This window comes from Aspergillus fischeri, genomic scaffold, assembly GCF_000149645.3.
Source record: "Aspergillus fischeri NRRL 181 1099437636266 genomic scaffold, whole genome shotgun sequence".
Lineage (NCBI taxonomy): Eukaryota > Fungi > Ascomycota > Eurotiomycetes > Eurotiales > Aspergillaceae > Aspergillus > Aspergillus fischeri.
The window spans coordinates 2613880-2631630 of record NW_001509760.1 but is presented as its reverse complement, the minus strand read 5'-3'; the positions used below and the strand labels follow the sequence as shown (position 1 = coordinate 2631630).

At 51.1% G+C, this 17751-nt stretch overlaps 5 protein-coding genes across 5 annotated transcripts, besides 1 other annotated feature; 1 reads left to right on the top strand and 4 right to left on the bottom strand.

The window, feature by feature from the left end:
- Window positions 1-2309: 2309 nt before the first annotated feature.
- Window positions 2310-2364: a microsatellite.
- A 284-nt stretch (window positions 2365-2648) lies between these two features.
- Window positions 2649-4768, bottom strand: NFIA_055970 (S53 family peptidase; the record flags this gene model as incomplete). Its single annotated transcript, XM_001258144.1, has 5 exons — window positions 2649-3768; window positions 3813-3933; window positions 3978-4195; window positions 4244-4507; window positions 4557-4768. 5 exons carry the CDS (start codon window positions 4766-4768, stop codon window positions 2649-2651), a joined length of 1935 nt encoding a protein of 644 aa, XP_001258145.1.
- A 1767-nt stretch (window positions 4769-6535) lies between these two features.
- Window positions 6536-8662, bottom strand: fos-1 (sensor histidine kinase/response regulator Fos-1/TcsA; the record flags this gene model as incomplete). Its single annotated transcript, XM_001258143.1, has 1 exon — window positions 6536-8662. The coding sequence occupies one exon, from the start codon at window positions 8660-8662 to the stop codon at window positions 6536-6538; it is 2127 nt and encodes a 708-aa protein (XP_001258144.1).
- A 2010-nt stretch (window positions 8663-10672) lies between these two features.
- Window positions 10673-11841, bottom strand: NFIA_055950 (FAD-dependent oxidoreductase; the record flags this gene model as incomplete). Its single annotated transcript, XM_001258142.1, has 3 exons — window positions 10673-10958; window positions 11010-11407; window positions 11461-11841. The coding sequence occupies 3 exons, from the start codon at window positions 11839-11841 to the stop codon at window positions 10673-10675; spliced, it is 1065 nt and encodes a 354-aa protein (XP_001258143.1).
- A 1393-nt stretch (window positions 11842-13234) lies between these two features.
- optF (small oligopeptide transporter, OPT family) lies at window positions 13235-15896 on the top strand (the record flags this gene model as incomplete). The annotated part of the gene is made up of 6 exons (XM_001258141.1): window positions 13235-13306; window positions 13503-13691; window positions 13748-15075; window positions 15119-15333; window positions 15380-15649; window positions 15697-15896. The coding sequence occupies 6 exons, from the start codon at window positions 13235-13237 to the stop codon at window positions 15894-15896; spliced, it is 2274 nt and encodes a 757-aa protein (XP_001258142.1).
- Window positions 15897-15980: 84 nt separating this feature from the next.
- Window positions 15981-17366, bottom strand: NFIA_055930 (putative guanine deaminase; the record flags this gene model as incomplete). The annotated part of the gene is made up of 1 exon (XM_001258140.1): window positions 15981-17366. The coding sequence occupies one exon, from the start codon at window positions 17364-17366 to the stop codon at window positions 15981-15983; it is 1386 nt and encodes a 461-aa protein (XP_001258141.1).
- Window positions 17367-17751: the final 385 nt, after the last annotated feature.

Here is a 17751-nt window from a genome sequence, read left to right as displayed (position 1 = left end):
AGTGCTTGAAAGCTCCTCCCTCTAGCCACAATTCTCGAAAATCATGATGCAACCCTCTCCCTCTCTTCTCCATTCTCTTCGCTGTCTATTACCATTCATCTATTCTCTTCATACTGCTTCATCACACCACTCTTGCAATCTTCATCATTGTTTTTACCTTCTCCCTCCCTCGCCGCCCAGAAAAAAACGCAGAAGCAAATTCCACCTTCAATTTTGAAATGGAACCATACTCTGTAGAGTATGACACCTATCTACCAACTGAAACAAAAATTTAATAGGTCCTTGTTTATTGTACATTATGGTTCCATCCTGCAATTCTTCTTCTTTTTGTTTTCTTTTTCCATTTTCCTTCCCTACCAAAGACACTTACTCAACCCCTTCCTTATCTGTCTTTCAGCCATAACAGTGGTGGTCGAACTAGGTGTTTATCTTGCGCTTGTCTTCTGTATATCTTGTTGTCTATCTTATTGTCTATTATGTTGTCTTTCTCGCTTTTATTTAGTCTCCAGCTTGTTCGCCATCTTGTTGTACCTGTTTAGTGCTTTGTGGTCTGGTTAACCAGGTAAGACTGTTTAAGTATTCAAAGGATGATGACTGCAGACTGGCAAACATAGAACCAAGCTGCCGCTGCATCTCATCCACTCGTACTTCCCTGACCATATCCACTCGTCTTACTACATCCACCACCACGAAAACTAATACCGTTATGGAAGAATACGAATCCCTAGTCATCTCAACGACACCAATGATGCTGAGATGAATGATACCTTCAAACTACTTCCATAACTGCTCTTCACACTGCTCGTCTGCCTGCCTGTTAGGCTACTCCAAACTGATCCAAAGGTTCCAACCTACTTCTCGGTTTACCATACGGTCCAAAATTAAGCCTTGTCTATCCAATGCTTTTCTTGAATCTCCTCATCTCAACATGCGCAAGTGGCTGAAATGATCATCCAGCCACCTCTTTTCGAGTGCTTCTCATATATTTATAATCCATGACAGCGATGCATCCTTGGCAAGTCTTCTCATCGCTTCGAGTCGTCCTGAATACATTTCCAAGCCATGGCCACTTCTGCGCCTATTCCTGCCATGGTCTGCATTTCATTGTGGCTATGCCTGATACGATTACACTCACGACTGGTCCTCAGACTGCTCCTGTTTCTGCATCAAGTACGCCTCCGACGATCGCCACTTGATCAACCGGAAACCTGGCGAACCACGCAAGCATCCCGTCTCACTGTTCAAAGCATGAAGACTAACAACTGATTAGAAGCCTATGCATGTATAATGGCATGGAGATCAGCGCCGTCAGAAAAATCTGACACCTCAAAAGCTTTGCCGACAACCCGCCGCACACCACTTTCTGACCGCACTACAACTTCATTCCAGCCTCCAGCTGCCAACGAATACCGGAAATGAATGCCGATGATCAGGCTGCTCTTATTGACTGCAAGTAGCCGGCGCTGGCACCGCTGGTTGGATCCTTGATCGACCCGATGTCGATATTAGCCTTCCTCAGCGCCTTCCTGGTTGAGCTCAATGGCGCTCCAACGCTGCCTGCGTCCACCCAAAGCCAGTCACCTTCCCCAAGGATTGAGACAAGGTCAACTGGGCGTGGGCCCTGCCTGACGACGATCATAATTGCCGCGAGATGTCGTCTTCTTGGTGGCGCGCAGACAAGTTTGGCAATAAGACATGGGTCGCCCTCTTCAGCTCCTGGACGAAGGAGCTACGTCGGGGACCTTCAATCGGACGCCTGGCCATGGTATGCTTGGGCCATAGCAGTTCTTCATCCTCAGAGGGGCAGGGGCAAGTACCTCGTCATGTGGGACTGTGACCACCGACCGCCCTACACAGACAGCCCACGCCAGGACACCAAGCAACCCCATGGAAAGGTCTGATCATTTGCCTGGGTCCACTCCTCCAGCTGCAGCTACGCTTATCGCACCATCAACCAGTCCGAGCTCTCTTACTGTTATGGCAGGGGCCGCGCTCGCGGGGTCAACAGCATCTATGCGGCCTGGTTCGCTGCTCAACAAGCTCCCGTCGAGGATGTCTGTACTGCCTGTATTTATGTAACGCTGACGAGACGACAATGGCGAGGTAGAGAGTCGTGATATGACCCTACTCTGCAAGTCCATCGTGGCCGACCTGACACATCGCTCCACGTAGGACAGACGATGGCCTGGAAATTGAATGAAGGCAGCTTTTCCGGCGGACTATTTGTACAAAAGGAACTTTTGGTCCTTTACAATGATTGCATCTTACCACTCCGGCCCTCCTTATGGTCGGTCGCACGCACTACACTGATATTGAATATAATATAGTCAGGATATTGAATTACTCATATAGTCAGGATATTGATTATTAAAATGAGCTTATAGTAAGAGGGTAAAAAGTCTACATGTATACTAACTAATTAACTTCTAGTAATAACAACCAAGTCCTTAAGCTTAAATACATTAATATGCCCTTAAGCAGCAGTACCTTTTAATACACTACTAGGTTTTTTATTCTTCTACTTTAACTATGTGCCTATTCTAAAACACACTTATTACCAGTCATGTTCTATTAATGGTCTGCCTCATACCCTGGAGATGGGGCACGCTACATCTGTTACCTATATCGCATACCTCCAGAGCAGAAAGCTACGGCAGGCTCATGAACAAGTCTAAAAGTGCTGGATAATTCGGAGTTCCCAACCCCGTCACCGGATCCCATCCCTTCGCAGCTGAGAACCCCTGCGTGCCACAGCCCGGGTTACTCCCCTGCGTGATATCATTAAACACCTCGGGATGCGCATATAGCACGGGGTTCACAAATCCCACGGTCGACTTGCCGACCGCGAGCCGCTCCTCGTTAATCCTAGTCAGGATGGCCGCAAACACCGGCGCAGCAGCAGAGGTACCGCCAATAAGCGTCGGCATGCCCTTGTTGAAGATAACGACGTTGTCCGCGATGGCTGCGACGTCCGGGTACGCGCGTCCAATCCGGTTGTAGATGCCGCCGTTCTCCGCGAAGCTGCTGTTGTCGACGCCCTCGTAGAACGGGTACCCGGGATCGGCGCGGGAGAAGTAGTCCTCGACGGCTTGCTGCTGGTAGTCTGCGCGCTCGTAGATGTTGCTGAACCCGCCGCCCGAGGGGAACGAGGTGACGGCGACTTCTTCGTCCTTGCGGGGGTCGGCGCCGAGGGGGAGGTAGGTCCCGCCTACGGTGGTGAGGTAGGGACAGGTGGCTGGGAAGTCCGGGGCGAAGACTTTACCTTCCGTCCCGAGGCACTCAGTAGGAGTGGGATCACCATTCCTGCCTTCGACGCCGGAGTCGCCGGATGCGACGACGACGGAGACGCCCTGCAGGCCGAGTTTCATCCACTCGGCGCACTGGCGGCGCTGGTACGCGATGGGGAGGTCGGCCTCGGCGCCGCCGTACGAGATGGAGAGGACCTTGGGGGGCTGGTAGACGCCGCACTGGAGTTGGCCTTCGTAGCCGCCGTCGGCGGGATTGGGGTACGGCGGGTCCAAAGGGGAGATCTCGTTGCAGTAGGATCCGTCGACAGCATCCAAAAAGGTGTTCAAAAAGCCAGTGAAGTTGTAGTTTGCTGTGTAATTTGGATCATCTGTCTGAAAAAGGATGGAGTTCTGCGGCCAGATGATGGGATACGAGATTTGAAAGTCCAAGTCGGATTCTGGCCCTGCATTGGACACGCTGGTTGGGGCTTGAGCGCCGTCGACGGCCTTCAGGATGGGATGAGTGCCCTGGGGAATTTGCCTGGACGGGTTAGCCATGACAGGACACAGCAGGAGCTGACATACTGTGCAAAAGTTGAAAAGAACAGGTTGAGATCCTCTTGACTGTAAACATCCCCTAGATCCTCAAAGATGCCCAGTTCATTGCCCTTGGTGGCCTTTGAGCCGCGAGTAATGTTATAGAGAGCTATCTTAAGTTAGGTAAGTCGTGCACTGCGACGGTAGAAATACCTGATACACACAGTGGCGTTATAGCCACATCACACAATAATGTATTACCCAGCAGCTCGGACAAAGATAGGTTCAGCGGCTCAAGAATTGGTGGTAGCGGGCTTCCCAATGAACGCTTTTCAATGCTCCGAGCTTTCTTGACTCCTTCCACCTCTAGTAGCTTGATGCCAGGGGTGATGTAGTCGATATGCCGTTGCAATGAGTGGGGGACATGGTACCTGCATGATTAGCATGCTTTATCACTCGGGGAGAAGGCCAACACGTACTCCCGGCAAGCAATGTGTGACTTTCCTGTACCTTGATGTGTATAAAGATAGTACTCAGTACCCAATAACCTTTCAACTTCCGCTGCACTCGCGTCAAATTGCAGGAATTGCGCGTTCGAGGACTGAGAGATGCGGTCGCCGGCTATGCCCTCAGACTCAAGCCATGCTCGAACATGATCGACGGTCTCCTGGCTCGGAGCAAAGAGATTGCGGACCTCCTCGACGGAGAGATGTTGTCCATAGCGAGACGAGCGGGGATCAGATCTACCTCTCATCAACGACGAATACACCCAAGTTCAGACAAGTCACATACACCTCCATCAACAAGTCATGACCGCGATCTAGGTTAGACTGAGTGAGACCAATCCTCATAGGCAAGATAGAGGCCTTATCCAGTCTCTTCTCCTCCGTCCAGGAGCGAGGTAGGACAGCACGACGTTCATGCACGACATAGTCGTTCGGGGTGGGACTAGCCAGCACGCCAGCTCCAGCTGCAGCTCCTAGGAGTACGTGTGAGAATCGCATTGTTCGGCGCAAGAATAGCTTGTGTGTACCCAGCAAGCCGGCCTGGGGAACCGCTTCATATAAATGTTGGACCCATCTCTCCTGATCGACATCGACAACCCCCGCACGACTCGCATACCATGCCCATCATGCATTAGACCCTGATGTTGACTATTATGATGGAACGTTGCAGTGGAGCTTAGCACTGGCACAGAGCGGAGCTATTAGAATCGAGCACATGCTAAGATGGAGGATCAGCTCCTGTTATCATGTCGATCGACATCAACCAGGGATTGTGTCCTACCCGGATCGGATGTGTGATACCGCGTTTCTCCTCGTTCATGGCGTTGTACCGCAGCGGGGAATGAAGGCTAGCTGAAGCTTACTACATCCCGTCCTTCAAATATCCGAGACAACAGGCAAGGCTGTGATTGAAGATGCATGCAGTCAGTTACCAGCGCAGCTGTTTCCGTGCCTCCGGGAGACTTGCCCAAGCACACGTGAAGAATCCACAACCACGATCTTCATATCTTCAACCAGTTGAAATACAGGCGATCAGGTTCACCTCTCGCGCACAGACACGAGGTAAGACACTGGTCTGTAAACAAGGTTGTCCGACTTGAATGGGATATGCGGCATTGACCGTCTGGTAAGCATAGCCTGGGTATACAGCCGCCGCGAAGATAAGCCATGAAGAAGCATGCGCAAAGCGTAAACAAGTTTTCGCGAGCAACTCAACGCACCAATTGATGCTGTAGTTCAGGAGGTTCTACCTTCTCGGGTCGAGCTAAAGCTCAATCCCACCGCCGATCTAGTCCGCACCCACGGGCAAATAGGTAAAGATCGACTTGATCATGAGTGAGGGTCGAAGCACTACAGGAACGGACGCGCTGATTTGAAGGAGCGGGATGTAGGATGGTGTAGGATTGCGCTTCATCCAGATGCTGTCGCCGCTGTGGTGAGGATTGTTGAAGAGGCTACCCTCAGCAGATGCAAATATTGGAGCCGAGCAAGTACATGGCGCTACAGATGCACAGTCGTGTGACACGGCAAATACAATAAAAGGACAGGAGAGGTACAACGGACGGATTAAATGTAGAACGATACTCATCAATTCATGTCACCATTGAATGCCATCAATTCGTGCTACATGAATAAACCCGACTCGGGTAGCGGCCTGATAGACAAACGACAATAGTATCGTGACATGGCCGGACAGGATGCTTAGTGCTATCACGGTCTAGAACAATTGCTCGCTAGCCGTACATTCCTCTCATGCGGATATAGCCTCGTTCCATAGGTCTCTATGACCATCCGTCAAACCTGGTCAAACTCCTGTGTTACCCAGCCGGACAACCCGAGTCGACAACTGAATCCATCTCCGGGACGATCCACTTTATTATGATGGAATGATTGATGGCTAGCCTGTGATCAAAGAGGCAAAATAATGAAAAGAGTAGAGTATGCAGGGTCTGCGAAAGAATGTAGTGTGAATGGTCAACATATGCGGACGTGAATACTCCGTCGAGAGGCTGATAGCCATCCAGGGCCATTTCTTTTGGCGATTGATGAGGCTACGAAAGATGCATAGCCGAATAGTTCAAAGCTGACCGAAGATAGGGCCTCGCCTAGTATGAGCGAGAGACCGCTCACTTGAGGGCGAGAGCTATGGTAGATTGGGTGCGGGCATAGGATGGAGCAGCCAATCCCACTCTAAGTTATAACAGGACAATCAGATCTTGTCCCAATGGGTGAGCCACCGGCCAGCGAGGCCAGGAGAATAGTTGCTCACGAACCGAGCCACTTCCACAACAACTGCACAAGCCGCTTGCGATGAACCGGCTTGGCGACGTAATCGTTCATGCCTCTGGCAAGGTACGTCTCCGCGTCTCCCTTGAGCGCATTCCCGGTGAGTGCTATGATCGGTACCTCACTGTTCACTTCACGAATCTTGGTCGTTGCTTCGAGTCCATTCATAACCGGCATGTTGATGTCCATGAGGATTGCATTGTAGGAGAGAGGTGTTTGTCTCACCTGTCGGACTGCGTCCGAGCCGTCCCAGGCCGTGTCGACACGTTCGAACCCGAGGCTTTTGAGGAGCTTCAGCATAACGATTTGGTTCACCATATTATCTTCCACCAGCAATATGTGCATGTGGGGCGCAATGCCCTTGACCTCTTCTATGGGTTCGTACGTACTTTCGGCGGTAGCAGGGGAGGCGTCCTTACTATGCGTTGGAACGTCGACAGCTTGCATTCTCACGTCGAGCCAAAAGCAACTACCCTTTCCTTCGGGGTTGGGTTTATAACCAACACTGCCATCCATCAGCTCTGCCAAGCTCTTGCAGATGGACAAGCCAAGTCCTGTACCCTGATAGCGCTTGGTGGCCGAATCCGCAAAGCGCGTGAATGGGGTAAAAAGGGTGTTGATGGCATCTTCGGGCACTCCGATGCCAGTATCAGTGACTTCTGTCGTGATTGTGTACATATTGGCATCGTGCTCGTCTACTGCAAAACGATGGGTGACCTTGACATGGCCTTTCTCGGTAAACTTCATCGCATTTCCCACGAGGTTCTGGATCACTTGCCGATAGCGAAGCGGATCACCCCGGAGCAGTTTTGGAAAGCCCGGGGGCATGGAACAGGAGATCTCCACGGCAGGGTTCAAGGCCTTGCAATTCCGTATCACTGCTCCCACAATATTCTCGACGCTCAGGACATCCGTGTTCAGAGAGAAGGTGCCGGAGGATAATTTGGAATAATCAAGGACGTCGTTGATCACTTGAAGCAAGATCGACATGGAATCCTCGATAATGGAAGTGTATTCACGCTGCTGAGCGTCGAGCTCCGTGCTCCCCAGCATGGTCAATGCCAGGTGCATTCCATTCATGGGAGTCCGAATCTCATGGCTCATATTGGCCAGGAAGTCGCTCTTCATCTTGGATGATTCCTCAAAGGCTGCCACCATCCGCGCTTCAGCCGCTTTGCGCTCGGTCAAGTCGCGAGTGACTTTGACGAAACCAACGTGCCGACCGAATGAGAAGATGGGTGTAATCATCACGTTGGCCCAAAACCGTGAACCATCCTGACGATACCGCCAGCCTTCATCCTCGACTTTTCCGTCCCGTAGGCACAATTCCAGCTCCTTGCCAGGTTTGTCCGCCAGCCGATCCTCGGGTCCGTAGAAGACTGAGAAATGCCGACCGATGATCTCATTCGCCTTATATCCCTTGATAATCGCAGCGCCCGAATTCCATGTTGCAATGTTGCCGCGCGCGTCCAGCATGAAGATAGCGTAATCTCGCACCGTGTCAACCAGGATCTTGTAAGTCTCATTGATGTAGGCATTATGCAGCGACTCGCTATGCGTCCTCGTGACGTTGTGCGCTTCCAAGACTAGGTTTAGCAGAGTAGTTCCCTGGAAGATGGGCGTGATTTTCAGTGAAAAATAAGAGCTTATTCTGGGAAGGTGGATAGTTTCGATAACCTGGACAGCCCGAGTCGTAATCGCCACGTGCAAAGCACCGTTCAAAGTGGGAATGTCTGGCGCAGGTATAGTGGCGAGTGGAAGCTCGTAGATGGAGGCACCCAGCACGAAGTCTCGAGACTTTCCGCAGAAAGCAAGGTGGCTCTCCGACACCTCCATCACGCGCAAGGACGAGTCGAGGACGAGGGTCGGCACAGGAGTGAAGCGGAAAATTCGATTCAGCGAGGAAGTGTCGTTCTCTACGACCTCTGCGTGGGCGTCGCGCGGAGCGTCACAGCGTGGAGTTTGAGACGGTTTAGCTGTATCCTTATCACTGCGTTCAAGATTGAGCTGCTCTTCATCGGGAGGAGTAGCGACCGTGGAAGGCTTGTAGGGTCGCTGCTGGCCATCCCCGAGATGAAGTTGAAGGAGCTCCTTGTCGAGGGCCATTTTGGCTAGCTGAATCCCCCACAACTAGGCTAGCGAGGTAATAGCAGAAAAGAAGCTAACAGAGAACTTGCTACTTCAGAACACGCATGAGGAGAGTATTGTTTTTCAGTTTCCCAATTCTGTGCTGTGGCTCTCTGCCTTTTGCCTTCCTCCCCCTGTGGCGCAACCGAGGAGGTCCGAAACAGGATCGAGAACCGGCCGAGCGGACGATAGATGAGAATTGCGAGCAGGATTTTGGACTAGTCCACTCACTCACCCAGACGACGATAGATAATGGTCAGCAGATGATTGTCAGTAGATGCACGTGGAGTGTGGAAAGGTATGATGAGAAAGACGCAGAGTAGAAACACAAGTCGCAGACGATGGTTCTTCGCCGCCCCCACATAAAACTAGTCACCCAGTTTAGTACCTGGTAACTAACTAATATTCTTAACTTAGTCAGTTCTGACACTCAAGAGGCAAATAAGGATAATAATTTGACCCCTGTTTATTGTGGATTTGAAATTGGTCAAGGCCATTCCAAAGGAACCAGTTGCAGGCCTGCAGGCCAGTAGGCCCATCAGTATATTATTCCATTCACCAGTCGCATAAATCGCGGTAGACTACTACCACCCACGTCATCGCAGCAGCGCACTGAGAAAGAGTTCTTACTCATCTTACACGCTTGCACTGTTTTGCCATTCTGCTGTGTAGCCACTGGCTGGAAAGAAGTTCCAGCCGGCTGCGGGGAAAGGAATAGCGGTACAGGAACCTGTTTTTTGTCATTCTGTGTGCATCTGGAACGGATCTACCAGAGTTAAGCTGGGGACCCACACAATACTATGATGGGAAAGAGTCTCAAATCAGAAATAGTTAGTTCTTCGCCCCCCTGTACCTCTGTAAGCTGAAGATTGTTTGTGTGCCTCTGGAGAGAGGCGAATACTTCCTAGATCTCTACACTACTCGTCCATTTTCGGTGTCCCCTGCACTTTAATCGCTTTAATGCAATCACATCTGGCTCATCTAGTCGGCTTTGAAGTCCCGAAACCGGGAAATACCCAAAAATTCTACCCATGACAATTCCACTAAACCCGATCAAGCAACCTAGCCGCACAGATCCCTTGCATCTGACTCGTGAGTCGTGAACTCGTTGGGTTCGACGACCGAACCCAACATTGGTGCTTTTTCCTTCCCACAATCCAACTTTTATATTGGCATTCCTCAATCACTTCAAAGCAAGAGGCGATATTACCCCGGCGATCACCGGATGCCGATAGCTCAGCAGATCAAGAGGGCTGATGACATGATGACATACCGTGTGTGACATTCCTTCCACACTAGAGAGGACTCGGCCGAGACCTTCGAGACCATATGCACACCTGATCTCCTTGGGAGCACTCCTGGTCGCCTCGAATTTTGATAAGTTATGTGGGTAGTAACTGTACGAGACCATGTCCTTATCAGAAGTAGAATACGGAGTATAGTCTGCCTATCCGGTTCCGCGCGCCTGGCTACCGGGTGGCTGAGTGCGTAATGGGGTGGATCCAGGTTCCTGAACGGAACATGCCAAAAGCTTGGAAGCGCTGGTTTGAGACGAGTCTGATTCGAGTTGGAGTAAATTTCGTTGTTTTGAGCCTGAAAATGTGTCAGGGATTCTCCATCGGGAGGACCCGCTGACGCCAAAAGATTCACGAAGAATCGCATCGACAATGTAACTCAACGTGGTCAGCAGGGGTCGAACTTAGGTGAAAGTTTAAGTTCTTGGAAGTCTGGGAGTCCATAGCAGTAGTAATCTTAGCCGACGTGTCATTGCCATTGTCGCTGTGCTGTGGGGACACGGCAACTGGATCTGGAATGGGAGATGGAGAAGGCCACTAATTTAAGGCTGGTATCACATGGCATTTTAGGCATTGTGGTCAGCCTAAGGCACACTGCCTACGCTTACATGCACAGGGTCGCAGCAGTAGCAACTACAACCCTATATTGCTCTGTGATTCTTCCTAAAGGCTTCTCAAAGTTAACATAGAGATATTATAGGATGACATTTTCTCTCTCGCACTTGCCCAGCATCGTTAACAGCGCTTCTGCTATACCATACGAAAACGCATAGCCGCCTCCTCCGAATCCATAAGCTGATAAGATTGTCCGCTGGCCCAATTGCTCCGAATGCAAGCGAAACCCGCCCTGCCTTGACGGTCGAATACCGATAATATAGCTCAATGACTCTTCGGGGGGATCTGCGGGAACAATGTCTGGTGCGAGACGATGAGCGCGCGCGATCTCGTCTCGAGCAACGTCCATGTCAACCTCTGGGGACCTATATACTGTTAGCTTCGTCAAAGCTGCATGCACAGGAAACGTCACTGACAGGTTATTCGGCTGCTTGACTCCCCCTAACACTACTCCCTCGGATAAAGGACGGGGGATGACATAGGTATACTCTTTTCCATTGCGAAAGTACATCTGTCGACACTTGTCGGTACGGTAAAAGACATTCTGGCCTCGCACAGGAAAGCACTTGTCATCCCGGACGTCAGTGAGGGTTTTGCTTCCGAGCCCGCTGGCGTTGATGAAGACACTTGACTCGGGGAACATGGCGTATAGCTCTTGGAGGGACTCGACCCGCTTTCGAATGAACTGGCCACCAAGAGCCGTTATCTGATCTCGGAGATAGGGCAAGTGACGTGTCGGATCCGTTACCAGTGTTTGGTATGACCACCCGCTGTGGAAGTTAGGTGGATATTCGCCGGGTTCAAGTTCGCGAAACTACCTCCGTCAGTATGTCCATACACAATGAGTGGGACCGCTCCATTACCTACATTTGAGACCACAGTCTTACCCCAGATTGAGGAGTTCTCAGATGGCGCTTCTTCGAGATATTCGCGCGCATCCACAAGGCAAACTCCCGATTCGGGGCCTTCTTGCGCCATCTTCAACAGATGCCGATGCGTAACAGCTTGAAGGTATCGATATTCGGGGCTGATACCGCCAGCAGCATGCCATGTTGCTCCGGCCCAGGCTGATGCGTAGAAAATATTCTGATCGCCTGGCAGGAACTCGGCAACAACCACAACGCGAAAGCCATTCAAGAGGAGCTGTCTTGCTGTAGCGCACCCGATAATTCCTGCGCCTAGAATGATGATCGGACGTTGTGAGAACGGTACAGGAGACGTGTGGAGACTTTTATCGCATTCCCCCATTTTGTGCGTGAAATCTTGCTGATCCTTCTGTAGAGATTTGAGACTCGATCGTTTGTCGCAGAATATGGGGATGGGATAGTTCCCAAATATCAAGAAGCTGGATTCTCAAAGGGAAAAGGATGAGGGCACAAGAAAGACACCCAACAAAGCTGCCCGAAGGGAGAAGATCTTTGTCAGTGCTGACAGCACCTGGTGTATCCGAGATTGACCCTTTTTAACACAAACTATGCCCCATCACCGTTCAGATGCATTGCAGTTCGTTCCTTTATATCCGCCGGCCACAACTCTCCTCGCAGAAATGGCTCCTGACATCTGCGTTGGAATTGGAGAGCGCTCAGGTCCGACTGTCGGCTCTACCCGCTAGTAGAGGACGATAGTTATTATCAGTACAATGGACTAAAGATAGACTAATCTGCAGCCAAAGCATTGCAAGGCACGTCAACTCACCTTAGGTTTAATGATCCGACCAATATGGAAGAAACTAGCGGCCCATACCGACAGACCTGTGGGATGTTCATCCCTCCCTGAAGACGGCATTTATCTGAAGACTTTGGCTAAGAATCAGAGCCAATAGTTTAAGATCTGCGAAGAATGGGACGGTTCCTTCTGACTCTGCGAGTCATGCTGCATATAATGCCGTCTTGCGGGTTGAGGGAGTTTTCCCGAAACACTCCGTGTGAAAGCCAAATAGTTTTCATCCCTTTGGCGACCCAGCCCAATCACTGATCTGATTCTTCACTATAAATATATTACCGGCGCCTTTTCCAGACGAATCTTCTCAACAATTCGATCTGGTATCTTCTTTGACAATATACTGTAGTCTTGGTCGAAAGAACACAATGTCTCGAGTCTCTCAACGGCAGTGCGATCACCTGACTTTAGTCCCCTCATTTGATGCAGAATTCACTTGAGCAGGAGACAAAGAAGATGATTTATCCATCAATCAGTCAATAGAATTCAAACCACCAACACGAACTATACATCTTAAATCTTTACTTCACTTGCTTCATTGATTGTGAGTTCCATAAGGAGTAACAGTATTCACCTTATGCTCTAGACTTAGATTGTTGAAGGGCGATAGCCTACAACAACAAAAGCTGTTCGCTACACTGAACAGTGGAAATAGCCAACTCTCATCCATTTTATCCCAATCCCAAACACATACATCATCGACTGCATCATCTCTCGCGTCTAGGAAACAAGCTACTTATGGTGGCGTCAGATATCATGCAACTGAGGTTTCATCTACAACAGCCCATGCATTTTTTTTGATCAATCTCCACCACGCCAGACCCGTCTCCGATCAGCCAGACGAGCCTCTACGGTCCTACCAGTAGGCTGATTTCGAGCATACATAGTGGCATTCCACGTTGCGGCTTAATAAAGCCAGGATATGGCTGGGATCCAGAGTCCTCTTGTTGATCCGCCAGAAGATGAAAAGGTCCAATGCACGGGATCGGTTCATGTGGGTTTCGCCTTGCAAACATGTTCTATTGCACATTTCCCTGTCTACTATGTATATTATTGTCTCCACAGCGTTTTTTATTTCCTATTCAAGTGTGACATCTTGATTGCGATCCACCAGTCAATATCTGCCCATAAATATCCACTTGGTGATACGATAGGTGCAGGCTTGGTTATTAACGAGAAGTCTTGACTAGGGACCATCTCCAACGGCGCTCCATGAGAATGCCAGTGTCCTCAACGACTATGATGCTCAGAAAATCCTCCCGTATGAAGCAGACGATTCTCCATTTCCTGAGGTCCGCGCCGTGGTGCAGCCAGTTGACGACGTAAGTCTGCCTGTCAATACAGTGCGCGTGTGGATCATCGGCATCATATTCACTATTGTACGTCAAACATCTCTTGCAACAAACTGTAGATCAAGTCTCTAATGCATCAACAGGTGGGGAGCGGGTTGAACCAGTTCTTTAGTCTGCGACAGCCCAGCGTCAGCATCAGTGCTCTGGTTGCGCAGCTCGTGGCATATCCTGTCGGTTGCGCGTGGGCAAGATGGGTGCCACTGGGCTGGGCGAATCCGAACCGGCATTTCAACATCAAGGAGCATGCTTTGATCACAATTATGGCCAATGTCTCCTTTGGATCTGCTTCAGCCACCCAGGTGATTGAGGCTGCCGTGAAGTTCTACGGGATGCCTTCACGAGGCGGATATTACCTGCTTTTAACGATCACCACCCAGCTACTCGGCCTGGGTCTGGCGGGGATGGCTTCGCGCTGGCTCGTTGGTCCTGCTACGATGATCTGGCCTGGGGTGTTATCAAACGCTGCGGTGCTACAGACATTGCATTCACGCAGCAATCTGCTCGCGGATGGGTGGATTGTGTCCCGCCTTCGTTTCTTTCTAATAGTGTTTAGTGTCGGTGCTATCTGGTATTTTGTCCCAGGCTATTTGTTCACCGCGTTGAGCTCGTTCAGCTTCGTGTGCTGGATTGTCCCACATAACGTCGTCGTCAATCAGCTGTTTGGCCAAGAGACCGGGCTGGGGATGTCTCTTTTGACCTTTGACTGGGCACAAGTCGTCTTCGCGAATCAAAGTCCGCTCCTCGTTCCATTCTGGGCCGGACTCAATGTGATGGGGTCATTTGCCTTGTTTTACTGGATCATCTGTCCCATTATCTATTACACCAACACATGGTACTCGGCCTATATGCCTATGATGAACTCTAATACGTTTGACAACACCGGCAGACCATATCACACAAAGCATGTCATGAATAGAGATGGGACTGTTGACACTGAGGCATACCGCCATTATTCGCCCATGTTTCTTCCGGCAGGCTATGCACTGACCTATGGGATCGCATTCGCCAATCTTACAGGCATCTTTGTCCACATTGCGCTGTATAATGGAAAGGATCTGTGGGAGCAGTGGAAGGGCAGGAACAAGAAGGATATCCATGCGCGATTGATTGCTGCCTACGCAGACGTTCCCTGGTGGTGGTTTGCCGGTGTGACCATTCTGATATTCGCGCTCAGCATTGTAGCCAACGAAGTCTGGCACACGGGGCTTCCAGTTTGGGCTGTTGTCACCGCGTTTATCCTTCCTATGATCTACTTCGTTCCAGTTGGGATCATCAAGGCTACGACCAACATCAGCAGCAATCAATTGAACCTGATCACGGAGTTCATTGGAGGATATGCTTTTCTGGGACGACCTCTGGCAAACATGATATTCAAGTTCTATGGCTATGTAGCTGTCTCCCAGGGTTTGGAGTGAGTACGACCTTGTCACTAGTCGACAAAGCTGACTGTTTAGATTTGTGGCCGACATGAAGCTCGCTCATTATCTCCACATCGCCCCACGTACACTATTCATAGCCCAGGGTTTAGCTACCCTCGTAGGAGCCATCGTTCAATGCGGTGTCACCGTCTTTATGGTCACAAGATTTGACAACATCTGCACCCCAAAGGCTGATGGTGGATTCACCTGTCCTCATGGTCGAGTAACATATTCGGCTTCTTTGATATGGGGTAAGTGCATCCATGCCTCTTTCCGAAACTCGCACTGACAGACAAGGCGCCCTGGGTCCTGGACGAAACTTTTCTCCCGGTCAAATCTATGGTAACCTCCTCTGGTTCTTCCTCGCTGGACCTGTAGTAATTGTCATCACCTTTCTCCTTGGGCGGCGATGGACGTGGTTGAACAAGATCTCATGGCCTGTCGCCTTTGGAGCCATGAGTCTTGTTCCGCCTGCAACAGGGATCAATTTCTCCTCATGGTGGGTGGTCAATGTAATCTTCAATGGAATCATCAAGCGGAGGAAGCCTGCATGGTGGTCCAAGTACAGTGGGTCATGTTCGCCTCTGTGGTGCTGCTTGTACTGACTCGCTCAGATTACGTTTTGTCTGCCGCTCTCGACTCTGGCGTCGCCGTGGCCACCGTCATCATTTTCTTCTGCATCATGCTTCCTGCCGGCCCATTGCACTGGTGGGGGAATATAGTGTATCGCAAGACTGCAGACGGGATGGGAACGCCTCTCAAACCCTTGCCATCTTCGGGATACTTTGGGCCACCAAGTGGGACATGGGAATAGATAGCATCTCTCCGCATATAACGAATTCATGACCATCCAGCCTCGTTCCAGGAACTACCAATTGATAGTACACCAGATCTAAGATCAAACCTTGACAGCACGTCCCCTGACATAAACCTTGACAATGTTGCGATCATCTCCCGTCATCAAGAACTTCTCAAAGATGACCTCAATTGAATCCCCCTCTTCCACCGGCGCCATAACACCCATCTCCACACCCTCCCCAGTCCGTATCTCCAATGCATCAAACTCCTTGCCGACAGCAAAATTACCAACCCTCTCCTCCAACCCGCACACCTGCGCACCCCCCAAAGTCGCCAGGAAGAAACACTCCGCCACCGACAACGCCGGATCCGCGCCACGGGTCTCCGTCGCCCGCGCCGTAGACACCACAAACGCCTGCTTCATGACTTCGAGCATGGAGATCGAATGACCCCCGCCACTATCAGTCCCCAACCCGACCTTGATACCCCTCCGCAGATACTCCCGCACCGGCGCAACCATAAACGCCTGCATCGTCGTATTGGGAATAGGACAATGCGCCACGCCACAGCGCAGCCGCGCCAGCGTCTCCATCTCCTCCTCCCGCAGGAAGATACAATGCGCCAGAATCGACCGCTCACTCAGCAGCCCAAACCGCGCATACAGCTCCGCCTCGTGCGCGAAGTCCGGAAACAACTGCCTCGTAAACTCCATCTCCTGCTGCGCCTCGTTGAAATGCGTCTGGATGCGGAGATCCGGGTTCGCGGCCGCCAGCGCCCCAAGACCGGAGAGGACCTCCTCGTCGCAGGAGATCGCGAAGCGGGGCGTGATCACTGCGTTGACGAGCGGTCGGTCGTCGGTCCCGTTGAACTCGCGCATCCACTCGATGAATTCCCGGGTCTCCTTGACGGATACCTCCGCGTTGAGATCGCGGTACCACCCCGGCGCGTGCCGGTTCATGTTGCACCGACCGACGAGCGCCCGCTGGCCCTTCGACCGGCATACCTCTGCTAGGATCTTCGTCGCGGCTGGATGCTTGGAGGCGTAGTAGCTTGCTGTTGTGATTCCCTGCCGGAGGAGCCCGTCCACGGCGGCGCTGTACGTGCGCTTTGCGTACTCCGCGTCCTCAAATTTCGCTTCGTGTGCGAAGGTGACTTTCTCGAGCCAGTCGAGGAGGGAGAGGCCGCGTCCTACGCCGCGCTGTGCCCATTGGGGGGCGTGGTTGTGGGTGTCGATGAAGCCTGGGATCAGGAAGGAGTTTTTGGGGAGGTGTTTGACGGGGAAGACGTCCGGTGCGTAGCCATTGTCTGCGATTAGCGTGTTGATGGTTGAGGGGTCGGTGTTGGGGACCAGAGCCTGGATGTTGCCGGCAATGTCGACGAGGAGGAAGGTGTTGGGGAGTGTTTGGAGGTGGGTGGGGGAGAGGGAGTGGATGATCGTGCCGTGGAAGGCGATGGGGAGGCCTGTTGCTGTTGGTGTTTCGTTCATTGTATGTCTATGGTCTTTGAGTTAGGTAGCTTTGAGGTGATGATAGTATGAACGAAGAGGGTTGAAGATGGATGCTTATCAGTGCGGGGCAGCTGCAGATGACGCAGATATCAGCGTGCAGTGACACCGACATTCTTCGCAAAAGCAGCTAGTTGATGTCGAGGACGACTATAATTCTTTAGAATGAATGTATATGAGTGCAGTATTAACAATATCCGAGATAATCAAACTCATTGCTTCCGAACGATGCCCGCAGTGAACCGAAAAGTCTTTCCACACGATGCAGTTGGCAACATGCCTATTAAGTCCAACGAGACGGATATCGACGAGTATTAGGAAAGTATTGGGCTCTGCCTCATTGGAGATACAATGATGGATGTTGCGC